Source organism: Podarcis filfolensis (assembly GCF_964270895.1).
Source record: "Podarcis filfolensis genome assembly, chromosome: 1".
NCBI lineage: Eukaryota > Metazoa > Chordata > Lepidosauria > Squamata > Lacertidae > Podarcis > Podarcis filfolensis.
In genome coordinates, this window is record NC_139604.1 from 128,518,067 (window position 1) to 128,533,188 (window position 15,122).

Below are 15,122 nucleotides of genomic sequence, written 5' to 3' on the forward strand. Positions count from 1 at the left end.
CAAGAATAAATTAGACATGTCCATGATGCCCTCTAAATAATTGAGGAAGACAAATTTGAGCTCTGCCTTCAAACAGAAATGAGAGAAACTCATGGGTTCGTGGGTGTGAGGGTATATGCAACAACATACAACTGAACAAAAATTGAATCGTCACCATTTTTTTCAATGTTTAGAAAATCAAGTTTGCCAAGTTAACACAGGATTACGACAGACCAAGGCTTTTAGATACTTGCCTCTTTCTACAACGATGGTTTCTGTTTTGTTTACAGCTTGTGGTTTGTCTGGAGGAGGCACAAACAATGAGCCTGAGTTTGGACAACATGCTAAGCCAAACCATGCCTTAGTTTGTGGCCAAACCAGCCACCATCTCCTCTCCTGGAGCGTGTCTTGGAGAAATTTAAAAGGAGCTTCCTAGATTGGAGGTTACCCACACAGCAACCCAAAAGAAAAGAATGCAGGCTCCAAGTGAGAAGATGTGAACCAAGCAATTGCATGTGAACAGAGAACTGGGTATTGTGCTCCAAATGAAGTCGAAATCCCTATGCATGGCTGAAGGTCAAGAGAACTGAGCTCTGTTGCATCAAAGTGCCCTTGTCTTTTCTTTTTTTGCTTTATCTTTCAGAAATCAGCAAGATACATTTTCATCTTCGTGGTTCTGGGACTTCTAATGTTTCTTATTTTGCCATCATTCTTCTTTCAATGGATGGAGGGCTGGGCTTATTATGAAGCTGTCTATTATACATTTGTTACCCTCAGCACCATTGGTTTTGGAGACTATCTAATAGGTAAGGCTTTCAAAATACTTTCATCTTGTGAGCTTAACTGGTTTTAGAGATAAAGCTAGGTCATCTGTGGCCTCAAGGTACTAGTGGGAACCAATCTGTTCTACTGAAAAATATGAAAGCTCAGTTCAGTGACAAGTAGGGTGCCACCAGGTTCTGTTCTGGGCCTGTTGTTGTTCAACGTCTTTATAAATGCTTGGTTGAATGAATTGAGAGGATGCTTCTCAAATGTACAGCTGACACTGAACTCGGAGGGGTAGCTAATGCCACAGAAGACAGAATCAATTCAAAATGACCTTAACAGATTGGAGAACTGGGCACAAGCTAACAAATGCATTTCAATAGGGACAAATGTAAGGTTCTGCGCTTAGTCAAGGAGAACCAGCAGCACAAATACAGGATGGGGGACACCTGGTTTACTAGCAGTACATGTGAAAAGGATCTAGGGGTCTTGGTGGACCACAAGCTTAAAATGAGTCAAGCGTGTGATGCAGTAGCAAAAAAAAAAAAGCTAACAGTATTCTAGGCTGCATCAACAGAAGTATAGTGTTCAGATCAAGAGAGGTAATAGTACTACTCTATCCTGCCTTGGTCAAACCACACCTAGAATACTGTGTCCAGTTCTGGGCACCACAGTTTAAGAAAGCTGTTGACAAGTTGGAACATGTGCAGAGAAGGTCAGCCAAGATGATCAAGGGCCTTTCAGACAGAAAGAGCGGTTCGGCTGTGCAATAGACTCCCATGAGAGGTCGTGGACCCTTTCCCTGGGGGATTTTAAGCAGAGGTTGGATGGCCATCTGTCATGGATGCTTTAGCTGAGATTCCCGCATTACAGAAGGTGGGGCCGGATGCATCAAACATGAAAGAGAAGAAAATGCCCAGTATGTTTTCCTGGAAAGTGATTTTGCACCTTTTTCTTGGTTGAAACTGCAACTCCACCCCCATTATTCAGCCCAGACACTGAGGTCCATCTGTGGTGGGTCCCTCACTGCAAGAATTGAGGTTACAAGGAACCAGGAAGATGTCAAGAAGATAAAGAACGACACAACCTTTAGAAGACATCTGAAGGCAGCCCTGTATAGGGAAGTTTGTAATGTTGTATGTTTTATAATGTTTTGATATATGCTCCCAGAGTGGCTGGGGAAACCCAGTCAGATGGGTGGGGTACAAATAAAATTATTATTATTGTTATTACTATTATTAAGCAGGAAGTTACAGGATGTGCACTGATTGGAAATTTGGTAGTGCAACCACACCAAAGCCTTTACAGGCTCAAACATCATCATGAGCCCAAACCGCCACGAATAGGCAATTATAAAGACATTGGCAGTTTCCTGTGTTCATCTTCTCACAATTCAGTGGTAGAAATGTCTTTTAAATGTATGGTGTGAATGTGAGCTAACAAAGTTTAGATAAACTGAATTGGTGAGTCCTTAAATCACCTCCTCACACATTATTGTTGCTTTTCTCTGTGTCTCCAGGGAGGAAGCATGACAGGACGTATATTCCGGGCTACCGGACGATCGCATCCTTTTGGGTTGTCATGGGTCTGGCCTGGATAACTGTGTTGTTTGAACTGGTATCATCATTACTGGCACCTGTGGATCCAAAAGCAAGCTCACAAAAAGACAGTAGTGGGCAAAAATAACACTGCCCAAAAGGCGTCAGTTTGCTACATTTCCACTGGAGGAGAATTTATCTTTGCATTCTGGTGGAGACGGACATAAAAATCAGCTCTATTCAAGAACCTCCCCTGAGCTTTTTATAATTATATGGCATTGTGACATTCAAGTGATTCCTTAAAAACTGGCTAGCTGGTCTATAAGTTAAAGTAATTCCTAATAAACTGTGAAATAGCTGGGTTTTCTGCATCGGATTATAATGCCTCTTCATTACAAAATATATATTGTGCTTTGATAATTTTTTTAGCAACAAGGAGAGAAAGGGAGGGTCTTACCTGGATTCTCAAAACTGGAATGTGTGCAGAGGAGAAGAACCAAGATGATCAAGGGTCTGGAAACCAAGCCTTATGAGGAGTAGTTGAAGGAGTTGGGTATTTTTATTCTGGAAAAGAGGGAACTGGGAGAGATCTGAGAGCTGTCTTCAAATATCTCAAGGCTGTCACATGGAAGAGGGAGCATGCTTGCTTTCTCCTGCTCTGGAGGGGAGGACTCAAACCAATGAAAGGAGATGAAACACACCATAAGGAAGATAATCATATTTTTCTCGCTAAGGTCTCTATCACCAAAATAAATAATAATGGTGACGGGGGGGCACCCTTGCCTTGTCCCTTTCGTTATTTTACATTTTCCCGTAATCCCATTATTCACAATCAGCATAGCTTGTTGGTCTGAGTAAATTGCCTCCATACCTCTACCAAAAGCCTCCCTGATGTTCATCATTTCTATCCTCTTCTTCATAAAAGTCAATGAAATATTATCAAAGGCCTTTTCTGCATCTATGAACATTAAAGCTGCTTGTTTCTCATTCCCGACCTCTAGATAGTCTATGATATCAATGATATTGCTTATATTATCCTTCATCTGGTGGCCTGGCAAGAAACCTGCTTGATCTTAATGAATTAAGTCCACTAAAACCCTCTTCATTTGGTTAACATGTTGGCAGATAATTTATAATTATTATTTAAAAAAGAAGTTGGCCTATAATTTTTAACTAAAAGTGAACCAGCAATCTTCTGCAGAATCAATGTGATAAAGGCCTCTTTGCAGAACTTTTCAGAATGAATGAGATACCAGTGACTGGGTGTTTCCCCAGTCACTGGTATCTCATTCATTAACTATTTAAGTGGTTGTACCAGTAGGTCCTGCAATTTTTTAATAGTACTTTGCTGACAGTCCATCTAGCCCTGGCGTTTTACCTATTTTAGCTTCTGTAATTGCCTCTTGTACCTCCTGTGTCGATAATGGTGCATTTAGAAAATCTATTTTTTCTTTTGGAATTTTTTTGTTTTAAATATTCTTCAATTTTCTCTTTATTTTCAGAACTTGCTCGGTACAGTTCTGTATAATATCTTACAAATTGCCTTTGTGTATCTTTTGGATTATCTTTTACTTTCCCCACTACATTTAATTTATTAATTAAATTTATGCTGTTTTCTCCTTAACTGCCATGCCAGTAATTTACCTAGTTTATTAGCATATTAAAAAAAAATTCTGTTTCATCCTTTTTATTTTCTATTCTATTCCTTGAATTATTATAACTGAATATTGTGTTTGTAACATCTTTACTTTTTGTTTGTTTGTTTGTTTGTTTTATTGAATTTTGATGTTACAGAAAGAAAAAAAAGAAAATGAAAGAAAATGAAATACATAGATAGACAAAAATAAATGAGTCTTTACACGAACAAAAGTCATTCCCACCCCTGTGACTACCTATCACCACACCCCACCACTTCCCTCCATCACACCTCGACTACCACATATTTCGAGTTGGTATAAAACATTGCAATCTTTTAAGTTTTATATTTTGATCTCTGCAAGGTGTTGCCATAATAAAGCGTGACAGAGGCTCATTGCAAAGCAGAACAGAACAAAGTGCTAAGACTAGTGTCTGTCATATTTCTGTACAGAACACTTTTCTGCAAAAAGTCTTCAAGGTTAAATGCTACAGCCTGCTGTTGAGTTCAGGCATTGCACATTCTCTGCCCCATCTCCCTATGTATATGTATATTTTAAAGGAGCTTTTAGTTCACCAAAGTAGCTAACTTTCTCCACAGTGTTTGTCATACAATCCTGAACACAATTTCAGGTGTTCTTCAACTACAACTGCCATCATCGTTGACCTTTGGCTGGTTATTTGATTATTAATGTAAACATCCAAAATGAATTTTGTATAGCTACGTTTTTACCTCTAGCTTGAGTACTTTTTATTTTATTTTAATTTATTGCTATGGCTAGTGGTTGACGCAAATAAAGATTCTTCTGATCTGGGGCAGATGTGAGCCAGAGCCCAAGGAAGTTTGGAGGGCCACAGACACCCCATCTTCATTTTAGGTATTTAGTGGGAGTCACTTCTGAGTAAAACGGCGCAGCCTTAAGGCTGCCAAGCAATCCAATGCACATTTACTTTGGGCGAAAACAAAGAGTGCTTCCTTCTGAGTAAATATTAATAAGATTGTACTATGAAATTCTGTTTTTCAGATCTGCTTGCTGGGCTTCTGGAAGGTGTACACCAAACATTAGCTCTGCCAGAGGCAGACTACAGTTCCCAGGACCCCTTGAGGGAAGCAGTGTGCTTTAAATGTATGACATGGATGCAGCCTCACAACCAGGGACCCAACAGCTGTAGTGGGGAACCCTGAGATCAATCAGACCACCACACACCTTGCTTCATGCTGTTAAGGTGCTGCAAGGTTCCTTGTTGTCTTCCCTGGAAACAGAATGGGGAAGCAAGCCATCTTGGGGTGTCGATGATGTTCTTAAGAGTACAGCACAGCACTATTTTCATTAGTGGGGCTGGACAGCTGAAAATAATATGCCAATATATTTCACATGTGGCAACCCTTGAGTTTCAGATAGTTACATGGGTAAGGTAAAGGTAAAGGGACCCCTGACCATTAGGTCTAGGCGTGGCCGACTCTGGGGTTGCGGCGCTCATCTCACTTTATTGGCCAAGGGAGGCGGCGTACAGCTTCCGGGTCATATGGCCAGCATGACTAAGCCGCTACTGGCAAACCAGAGCAGCTCACAGAAACGCCGTTTACCTTCCCGCTGGAGCGGTACCTATTTATCTACTTGCACTTTGACGCGCTTTCGAACTGCTAGGTTGGCAGGAGCAGGGACTGAACAAGGGGAGTTCACCCCGTCGCGGGGATTCGAACCGCCGACCTTCTGATCAGCAAGCTCTAAGCTCTGTGGTTTAACCCACAGTGCCACCCGTGTCCCTTTGTTACATGGGTAGACAAGTCTAAAAAGTCCACAACACAGAAATCTTTAGTAAAAGGCGAAAGATTTATACGATCTGAGGTGCTATTGAAAAAGGGACACGACAGGGGTGCCCAATATCCCCATTACTTTTTATATCTGTCTTGGAGGTTTTACTAAACATGATCAGAGGGGACCAGCTGGTTAAAGGGATTCAGGTCGGAGCTAAACAATATAAACTGAGAGCGTTTGCAGATGACCTAGTATTAACTTTACAAGAGCCAGACACTAGTACGAAAAGAGTTTTAGAGCTAATACAAGTATTTGGTCAAGTAGCAGGTTTTAAGCTGAATAAACAGAAAACGAAAGTACTGGAGAAAAATCTAACAGTTGCTGAAAGAGAGAGGTTTCATAGTGAAACCGGATTAATGGTAGCAAAGAAAGTGAAATACCTGGGGATTAATTTGACATCTAAGAATGTGAACTTATTTAAAGACAATTATGAGAAATGTTGGGCAGAAGTTAAGAAAGATTTAGAAATATGGTCAAATTTGAGACTTTCCTTGTTAGGCCGAATCGCTGTTATTAAGATGAATGTTTTGCCGAGAATGTTGTTTTTGTTTCAAACATTGCAGATTGTGGATAAAATGGACTGTTTCAAGAGGTGGCAGAAAGACATATCTAGATTTGTCTGGCAGGGCAAAAAGCCCAGAATAAAATTTAAGATATTAACTGATGCAAAAGAAAGAGGGGGGTTTGCCCTGCCAGACTTAAAACTGTATTATGAATCAGCGGCTTTTTGCTGGCTGAAAAACTGGCTACTTCTTGAGAACACAGACATTTTGGATCTGGAAGGGTTTAATAACAGGTTTGGTTGGCATGCATATATATGGTATGACAAGGTAAAAATTCACAAAGGTTTCAAAAACCATCTTGTTAGGAAAGCACTATATAATGTTTGGATTCGGTATAAAGATCTGTTGGAAAACAAAACCCCTAGGTGGCTGTCACCAATGGAAGCTAAGGAAGTGAAAAAACTTAATATGGAATCTAAATGGCCAAAATACTGGGAAATTATAGAACAAGAGGAGGGAAAAGTGAAACTACAGAGTTATGAGAAATTGAAGTCTAAAGTAAGGGACTGGCTTCATTATTACCAGATAAATGAAGTATTCAAACAGGACAGGAAAATTGGCTTTCAGGTGGAGAGATCAAAATTAGAAACAGAATTGTTGGAACCCAATACTAAGAATTTGTCAAGAATGTACAACTTGCTGTTGAAATGGAATACACAGGATGAGATGGCTAAATCAGCTATGATTAAATGGGCACAAGACATTGGTCATGACATTATGTTTGCTGACTGGGAACAGTTATGGACCACCGGTATAAAGTTTACAGCATGTAATGCCTTAAGAGAGAATATTATGAAAATGATTTATAGGTGGTACATGACCCCAGTCAAGCTTGCAAAAATCTATCATTTGCCCAATAATAAATGCTGGAAATGTAGTGAAACTGAAGGTACTTTCTACCACCTTTGGTGGACGTGCCCAAGGATCAAAGTCTTCTGGGAAATGATCTATAATGAAATTAAGAAGGTTCTCAAGTGTACCTTTTATAAGAAACCAGAGGCCTTTCTCCTGGGCATGGTAGGCCAATTGGTGTCAAGGAAAGATAGGACGTTTTTTATGTATGCTACAACAGCAGCAAGAGTTCTTTTAGCAAAGTATTGGAAGACACAAGAACTACCCACGCTGGAAGAGTGGCAGACGAAGGTGATAGACTATATGGGACTGGCTGAGATGACTGGCAGAATCCGCGACCAAGGAAAAGAGACGGTGGAAGAAGATTGGAAGAAATTTAAAGTTTATCTTAAGAACTGTTGTAAAATCAATGAGTGCTAAAATGTCATGGGTATCGTAAAACAGAATTGCAGCGATAAATGATTGGGTAAGAGAAAAAGGATTAAAGAAAGTGAATCATAAGTAATTGAAATTAGGGGTTGCTGAAAAAGTTTAAAACAGGGATGCAGAAAAGGGAGGTATGGGGAAGTCGTTGAAATAAGGCTTAAGAAAAAGAGGTTATGAAATTATACGTGTCTATATGTTTGTTTGTCTATGTATTGTTAGTTGTAAAGTGTTTTAATTCATGTTGGAAAATCAATAAAAATTTATATAAAAAATAAATAAATAAAAAGTCCACAACACAAATTTTCACAGCATTTAGCATTTCGGGTGGCTCATTTGCCAGGAGCAATGTATTTAGCATCAACTCTGGAGGTGTATATTCTGACCAAACGAAGCCTCCTGATGTATATTATGCTCTAGGAGCAAATCTAAAACCAAAGGAGCACATTTGTTGCCAGATAAGATTTCCCCCCCCAGCTCTCCTACCACACTACATTTTTGGGGACTTCTTGCTGTTTTCGCAAGGGTTGAGGCACAGAGCCTCAGGTAGAAGCAATGGCAAAACTGAAGCAAAGCTGTGTCCTTCACACGGGGTTTTAGCAAACCCCTTTGGGTGGGCATTTCTCTGTTGCATCCCTCCTCTCAATCGTGAGGAGGAAGGAAAGCAATGGCAACACATCCCAAAGAACAGAGCTCAGCTTCTTGTAGTTAGGGTCTCTTACATCCTGCTTTACTCAAGAGATGAGGAAGGGTCGCAGTTCAGTGGCAGGAAACATGCTTTAAATGCTAAATGTTCCAAACTAAAAAACCTGGAGAGCTTCTGCCAGCCAGTGTAGGTGATGCTCAGTTAGATGAGCCAATGATCTGACTTGATTTAAGTCAGCTGTTTCCTATGGTCTGTCAGCTGATGGGATTTAGGACAGGCGTCCCAACTTCTAGGGGTGGAAGGGTCTTCAGCCCCCTCCATATTTGCTGGCAGGCAGCTGGGCACCCTCTATGTTGAGCATAGTTCAATGGCTGGCTCCTCCTGAACGTGAAGATGGCTCTCATATTTCCTCCTGTTCAGAATAAACACATCCAGCTCCTTCAACCGTTCCTCATCAGGCTTGGCTTCTAGATTCTTGATCTCTTGATACATTTATTACTTCCCATGATCTGGACACTATGCTTCCAGAGTCACTTTGGAGAATAGAAGACGCAGAGGAAACTGTTGTACTTTAAGAAATAGAGTTTATGGAGCTATTTATATCTTCAGTCTGCATGGAAGGAGTCCAGCTCTTACGGCATGGTCAGTTCAAGAGGCAGCAGTGCAGGCATCCTTCTGCCTTTCTCTCCAAGATGGATGTCTCCTTCCCCCCACCTTCTTTCTCCCAGAAACCTCTTGCCTTCCCCCAGAGCAGGCTCCCTGGCAACTTCCCAAATCCCCAGTGTTTGTTCATACCTAGGGGCGTGGTTCGAAACCCTGTGACGGGGTGAGCTCCCATTGCTCGGTCATAGCTCCTGCCAACCTAGCAGTTCAAAAGCACGTCAAAGTGCAAGTAGATAAATAGGTACCCCTCTGGCAGGAAGGTAAATGGCATTTCCGTGCACTGCTCTGGTTTCACCAGAAGCGGCTTAGTCATGCTGGCCGCATGACCTGGAAAAACTGTCTGCGGACAAATGTCAGCTCCCTCGGCCAGTAAAGCGAGATAAGTGCCGCATCCCCAGAGTCGTCCGCGACTGGACATAACTGCCAGGGGTCCTTTACGTTTAGGGGCAAAAGGGAAGTTCCCTTGCATTGTTAATGGCTCCTATTGTACTCTTAGATAGCTGTAGGTCAACGAGGTTTATTTCCATAAGCAGGCCCAGGAATTCTCTGTCTGGAACAGCTCTGCAGTTTGTATTTTAATCCATATCCCAATCAATCAAAATCCTAGCATTTATTCATTCTGAGGGTTAAACAATAGCATTAGCTTTGCTGCTGCATCACACTATTGACTCATGTTCAGTGTGTGGTCCACCAAAACCCCTAGATCCTTTTCACATGTACTGCCAATAAACTAGGTGCCCCCCATCCTATATTTGTGTATCTTGTTCTTTCTTCCTAAGTGCAGAACCTGACATTTGTCCCCATTGAAATTCATTTTGTTAGCTGGGGCTCAATGTTGGGTTGCAAAAGAGAGGACACATTTGTTGACTTCTGCTTTTAACTATGGATTGCTATGATGACTCTGCCCATGAAAAAGAGGACGGGTCCTGGAAAAAGAGGACAAATGGCAACCCTAAATTCTGATTCTTTTTGCTGTGGCATTAGCTACCCTCCCAGTTTGGTGCCATCTGCAAATCTGATGAGCATTCCCATTGCTCATCAGAGCTTGCTCCCTATACATTTCTAAAATACTGTGGGCTGATCTTCCCACCAGCCTCTCAGACCTACAGAGGCTATCAGCAGCCCAGCGGGTACAGAGGTGGTGACCTCACAGAGGACCAGCTAAGCAAAAGAGGGGAATGTACTCATGACCTCATAGAGCCCATGGGGGAGGGGGTTAAGCTGCTCCTCCCAAATAGCTACCCAGTGAAAGGAAGCCACTGAGACTCTCCCATCAAATACTGGGAGTTGATGAAGTGGATAATTTAAGAATTGGACTCGAAGGACTCTGTCAGGGTGAGTGAGGAGCCAAGCAAAGACCTCTCCCCTCTTTTCAATTCCCTCCTCCAAATGACCCCTGGGCTGGTTATGGATGTCGGAAAACACACTAGCTCCACCTGGACAAAGCCTCCTGGTTTTCTCCCTCCATGTTTCCCAATGAACTGTATTTCTTAAAAAAAACAAACCAAACCCGGAAAGGGAAAATGTGTTGGACATGCAATGTTCCTAAAACTGCATGTCCAAAACATTCTTCAGATGTGTATCTGAAGTATGTGTATCTGGTGTATCTGAAGAAGTGTGCATGCACACAAAAGCTTATACCTAGAACAAGCTTAGTTGGTCTCTAAGGTGCTACTGGACTATTTTTTAATTTTAACCTATTATGGTATTTGTAAGAATGGATTCAAAATATCCTTGAATTTATCCATGGCAAGTTTGCATTTATATACAAGTTGTTCATATTATGCAAGTTTGTCTTCAATGCAAGGTAGAAGGAAGCCTCATTTTTTATTTTTACAATTCATCAGTATCCGTCTTTTTGCCATTGGTAAGGGCACGGAAACTCCACTCATATTTTCCTTTTGTAAGGTTCCATGTGCTGGGTATATAATTCAAAAGGATATTTTGCACTGTAAATGTAAGATTATTCCGTACAGTTCTGTTGATAGTTTCTGTTACCTTCTGCCTAAAATCTTTCAATATAGGACAATGAAAAACACATAGGTTTTGGGGAAGCATTGTACTGATTGCACCTCCAACAGTTAGATACCTTAGATAGCCCTTTTTTAAAACAAATGTAATGGGGTCCAGTATATTCAAAATATTATTTTTTGTTGCATGAACCTCAATTTAAGGTCCAGAGAACCCCTGTTAAAGCACTTAAAAAGAGTTTCCCACTGTGAGGTGAAAACTGAGGTCTCTAATTCTTTATTCCATCCCTCCCTCAATACCTGTATATCAAATTGGTTTGCTAGTAACAAAGATTTATATATGTTGATGGCCCTTTTTTGTTGCATGAGAATTAATTAACTGCTTCAATATCTCTGGGTTCTCTGAGGCTGTAAAAGCTGCTGGTCTGTAGATGGTGGTTAGCAAGCGTTTTATCTGGAGATATTGCCATTGAGCATTTGTAGGTAATCTGTATTTGTCTCCTAAAACAGAATATATATAAAATACAGCCTCTTTATTTATCAGCTGGTCTAACATTAATATACCCAAATTCATCCACCTCTTCCATACAACCATTTCTTGGTATATGAATTGGAATTCCTCTTAAGATATAAACTAGTCTAGCTATTATGTTCATTTTAAGAGCACTGACTTTCCCCCACAAAGTCAGGTTCAATGACTGCCATTTGTTGATATCCACTGATACCTCATGATATATTTTGTTGATGTTTAATGAGGCTAATTTAGATAAATCTCATGGTATTAATATCACACTGTTGACTCATGTTAAGCTTGTGGTCCACCAAGACCCCTGGATCCTGTTCACATGTACTGCTAGTAAGTCATCTTGTTCTTCCTGCCTAAGTGCAGAACTGTACATTTGTCCCTACTGAAATTCATTTGGTTAGCTTGGGCCCAGCTATGGAGAGTGCCCAGCTATGGGGCTGTACGCTTGAGTCTGGGTCAAGAAAAATATGGACTTGCTGACTAAACTATAGTTGTTCTTGTGTCTACTTCTTCCTTGGATCTCATTCCTACACAGAACAACATGTTTGTGAGCAGGGCACAGGGCGTCCTACTGCTGGCTGGCTACATGACTTACATGGTGATGGGTGCCTTCGTCTTCGAGCTTCTGGAAAACGATCACCACAAAAGAATAGAAGAAGCAATTTTTCACATGAAAGAGGAATTTTTTTCGAACTACACCGCTCTCAGCCCAGAAGAGGTGGAGGTATTTATACAGGTAAGGCATTACTTTAGCAAGACTGAAAGGGATGACCATGGCATGACACCAGAGGTTAAGAGGCCAGAAAGTATATACGGGGGGAATACAGTTTAGGAGGTGGGAATTGAGGTGGGGACCAAATCAGTGGCCAGCATAAAGCCATAAGGACTCACCCTTCTTTCTGCATGTGAAAATTTATCTCCATGGAGGATTAGGCAAATTGTTGGGAGGATAAGACAAGGACTGACTACTAGCCATTATGGCTCTGTTCTGCCAACACTGTTGGAGGCAACATGGGCTTCTCCACACTGAGCTTTCCTCCACTCTCTCCAGGCCTGGCTATGATTTAAAGCTCCGTGTCTGAGCACCATTTCATTACTCTGGGGCTTTCCTCGTGAAAACCAGCTTGTTAACGGCAATCCGTTGTAAACCCAAATTGACGTTTGCTCTGATTCAGTTATAAGGAGCAGGTTTTTGTTAGTATTTGTACCGTATGAAGCAGTTGGTCCCTTACCTTTCCCGCTCCAACCTGGCCACAGTGATCCATGCGACGGTCACCTCCAGGCTTGACTACTGTAACTCTACGCGGGGATGCACTTGAAACTGTCCCAGAAACTCCAGTGGATGCAGAATGCTGCAGCGAGGCTCCTTATGGGGTCCTTGCCATGGGAGCATATTCACTCAGTGCTCTACCAGCTGCACTGGCTCCTGTTGGAGTACAGGATCGGGTTTAAGGTGCTGTTTTTTGACCTTTAAAGCCCTATGCAGCCTTGGACCCTCGTACTTACCCACAGAGGACCCTAAGGTCCATGAATAATAGCTTAAAGGTCCCGGGCCCTAAGAAAGCCAGACTATGTTCCACCAGGGCCAGGGCTTTTTCAGTGAGGGCTCCGACATGGTGGAATGCTCTGTCCCTTGAGACTAGGGCCCTGCAGGACTTAATCTCCTTCTGCAGGGCCTGTAAGACAGAGTTATTCCGCTTGGCCTTCAATCTGAATTAGCCTGATCCTCTATTCTCTTTTCCCTTTATTCTTCTGTGAAGAAACCCTTTGTGGGACCCCCACATTTAAATTCTTCCTTGGTCTCCTTGCTGGCCCTAGTAGGACCAACTTGGCCAGTTAGCCCTGGTGATCAATCGATGTCTACTGACTGGGGTTTTCCCCCCAAAAAATGACCCCTGAATTTTTGAATTTTATTGATATTGATGCTGCATTTTATGTTGTATTCTATGCTGTTTTATGCTCTTAATAAGTCACATTTTAATCTTTTTTTTTAAATGAATATTTATTAGATTTTCCAATTTTATATAAACACAAAAAAGAGAAAAAGAAAAATATTAAAAACAATTCAGTTTCAATAACAGTTTTTCAATCACATATTTCTTTGACTTCCTCATACCTCCCCTTCTTGTTCTCTAGTTCACCTTATTAATTCAGCAAATCCTAATCTCTTAACATTCCTTTTAAAATAAAACCTTATTTTCCATTCAGCTTTTTTAAAAAAAATTTAATAACATAAACCATTATAATCCCCATTATCTTTATCATAACAGCTAGTCCCCACCAAAGTTCAAACCAACATCTTTTCAAAATTCATTAATTTTATAATATTTCTGTAGATAGTCCTTAAATTTCTTCCAATCTTCTTCTGCTGACTTTTCTCCCTGGTCGCGGATTCTGCCGGTCATTTCTGCCAGTCCCATACAGTCGATCAACTTCATCTGCCATTCTTCCAGAGTGGGTAGATCCTGAGTCTTCCAGTGCTTTGCTATAAGTATTCTTGCTGCCGTTGTAGCGTACATAAAGAAAATTCTGTCTTTCTTTGGCACCAGATGGCCGACTATGCCCAAGAGAAAAGCCTCTGGTTTTTTCAGGAAGGTATACTTAAGTATCTTTTTCATTTCATTATAAATCATTTCCCAGAAGGCCTTAATCTTTGGGCACGTCCACCATAGGTGAAAGAATGTACCTTCAACTTCCTTACATTTCCAGCATTTATTATCGGGCAAGTGATATATTTTTGCAAGCTTGACTGGGGTTATGTACCACCTGTATATCATTTTCATAATATTCTCTCTTAAGGCATTACATGCCGTGAATTTCATACCTGTGGTCCATAACTGTTCCCAATCAGCAAACATGATGTTATGTCCAAGATCTTGTGCCCATTTAATCATAGCTGACTTAACCGTTTCATCCTGTGTATTCCATTTCAGCAGCAAGTTATACATTTTTGACATGATTTTAGTTTTAGGTTCTAGCACTTCTGTTTCTAATTTAGATTTTTCCACCTGGAAGCCAATTTTCCTGTCCAAATTGTATGCCTCCCTTATCTGAAAATAATGTAACCAGTCTCGGACTTTGTTTTTTAATTTCTCAAAACTCTGCAATTTCAGTCTATCTCCTTCTTGCTCCAAAATTTCCCAATATTTTGGCCAACTGGCCTCCTTATTGAGTTTTTTCTGAGCTTTCGCTTCCATTGGTGACAACCACCTTGGGGTTTTGTTTTCCAGTAAATCCTTATATCTAGTCCAAACATTAAACAAAGATCTCCTAACAATGTGATTTTTAAACACTTTGTGAGCTTTAACCTTGTCATACCACAAATATGCATGCCATCCAAAAACATTGTTAAAACCTTCTAAGTCCAAAATGTCTGTGTTTTCAAGAAGCAGCCAGTCTTTCAACCAGCAGAATGCTGCTGACTCATAATAGAGTCTGAAGTCTGGCAGGGCGAAGCCACCCCTTTCTTTTGCATCAGTTAAAATCTTATATTTTATCCTAGGCTTCTTGCCCTGCCAGACAAATTTAGAAATATCTTTCTGCCACTTCTTAAAACATTCCATCTTGTCCACAATTTGTAATGTTTGAAACAAAAACAACATTTTAGGCAATACATTCATCTTTATAGCTGCTATTCGACCCATCAAGGAGAGCTTCAAATTTGACCATATTTCGAGATCTTTTTTCACTTCTGACCAGCATTTCTCATAATTATTTTTAAATAAGTTCCCATTTTTAGATG

At 40.8% G+C, this 15,122-nt stretch overlaps 1 protein-coding gene and 1 long non-coding RNA gene across 5 annotated transcripts in view; one reads left to right on the plus strand and one right to left on the minus strand.

Annotated features, from left to right (window-relative positions):
- The window catches only part of LOC310766573, a 123,015-nt gene that overhangs the window by 89,623 nt on the left and 18,270 nt on the right, over positions 1-15,122 (minus strand). The window contains exon 2 of the long non-coding RNA XR_014550264.1: positions 8,310-8,703. This is a non-coding gene — a long non-coding RNA (uncharacterized lncRNA). The remainder of the gene's footprint in view (positions 1-8,309; positions 8,704-15,122) is intronic.
- LOC310765360 (potassium channel, subfamily K, member 16-like) overlaps positions 1-15,122 on the plus strand; it is a 44,657-nt gene that overhangs the window by 21,440 nt on the left and 8,095 nt on the right. For 2 of the 4 annotated variants that reach the window (XM_083620205.1, XM_083620204.1), the window contains exons 5-6: positions 623-785; positions 2,264-2,529. In XM_083620205.1, the coding sequence (XP_083476331.1) occupies positions 623-785; positions 2,264-2,430 (330 nt within the window). In that variant the 3' untranslated portion in view covers positions 2,431-2,529. Of the gene's footprint in view, positions 1-622; positions 786-2,263; positions 2,530-10,070; positions 10,220-11,915; positions 12,117-15,122 lie in introns of those variants that run through there. The other 2 variants (XM_083620206.1, XM_083620207.1) reach the window with 2 other exon arrangements.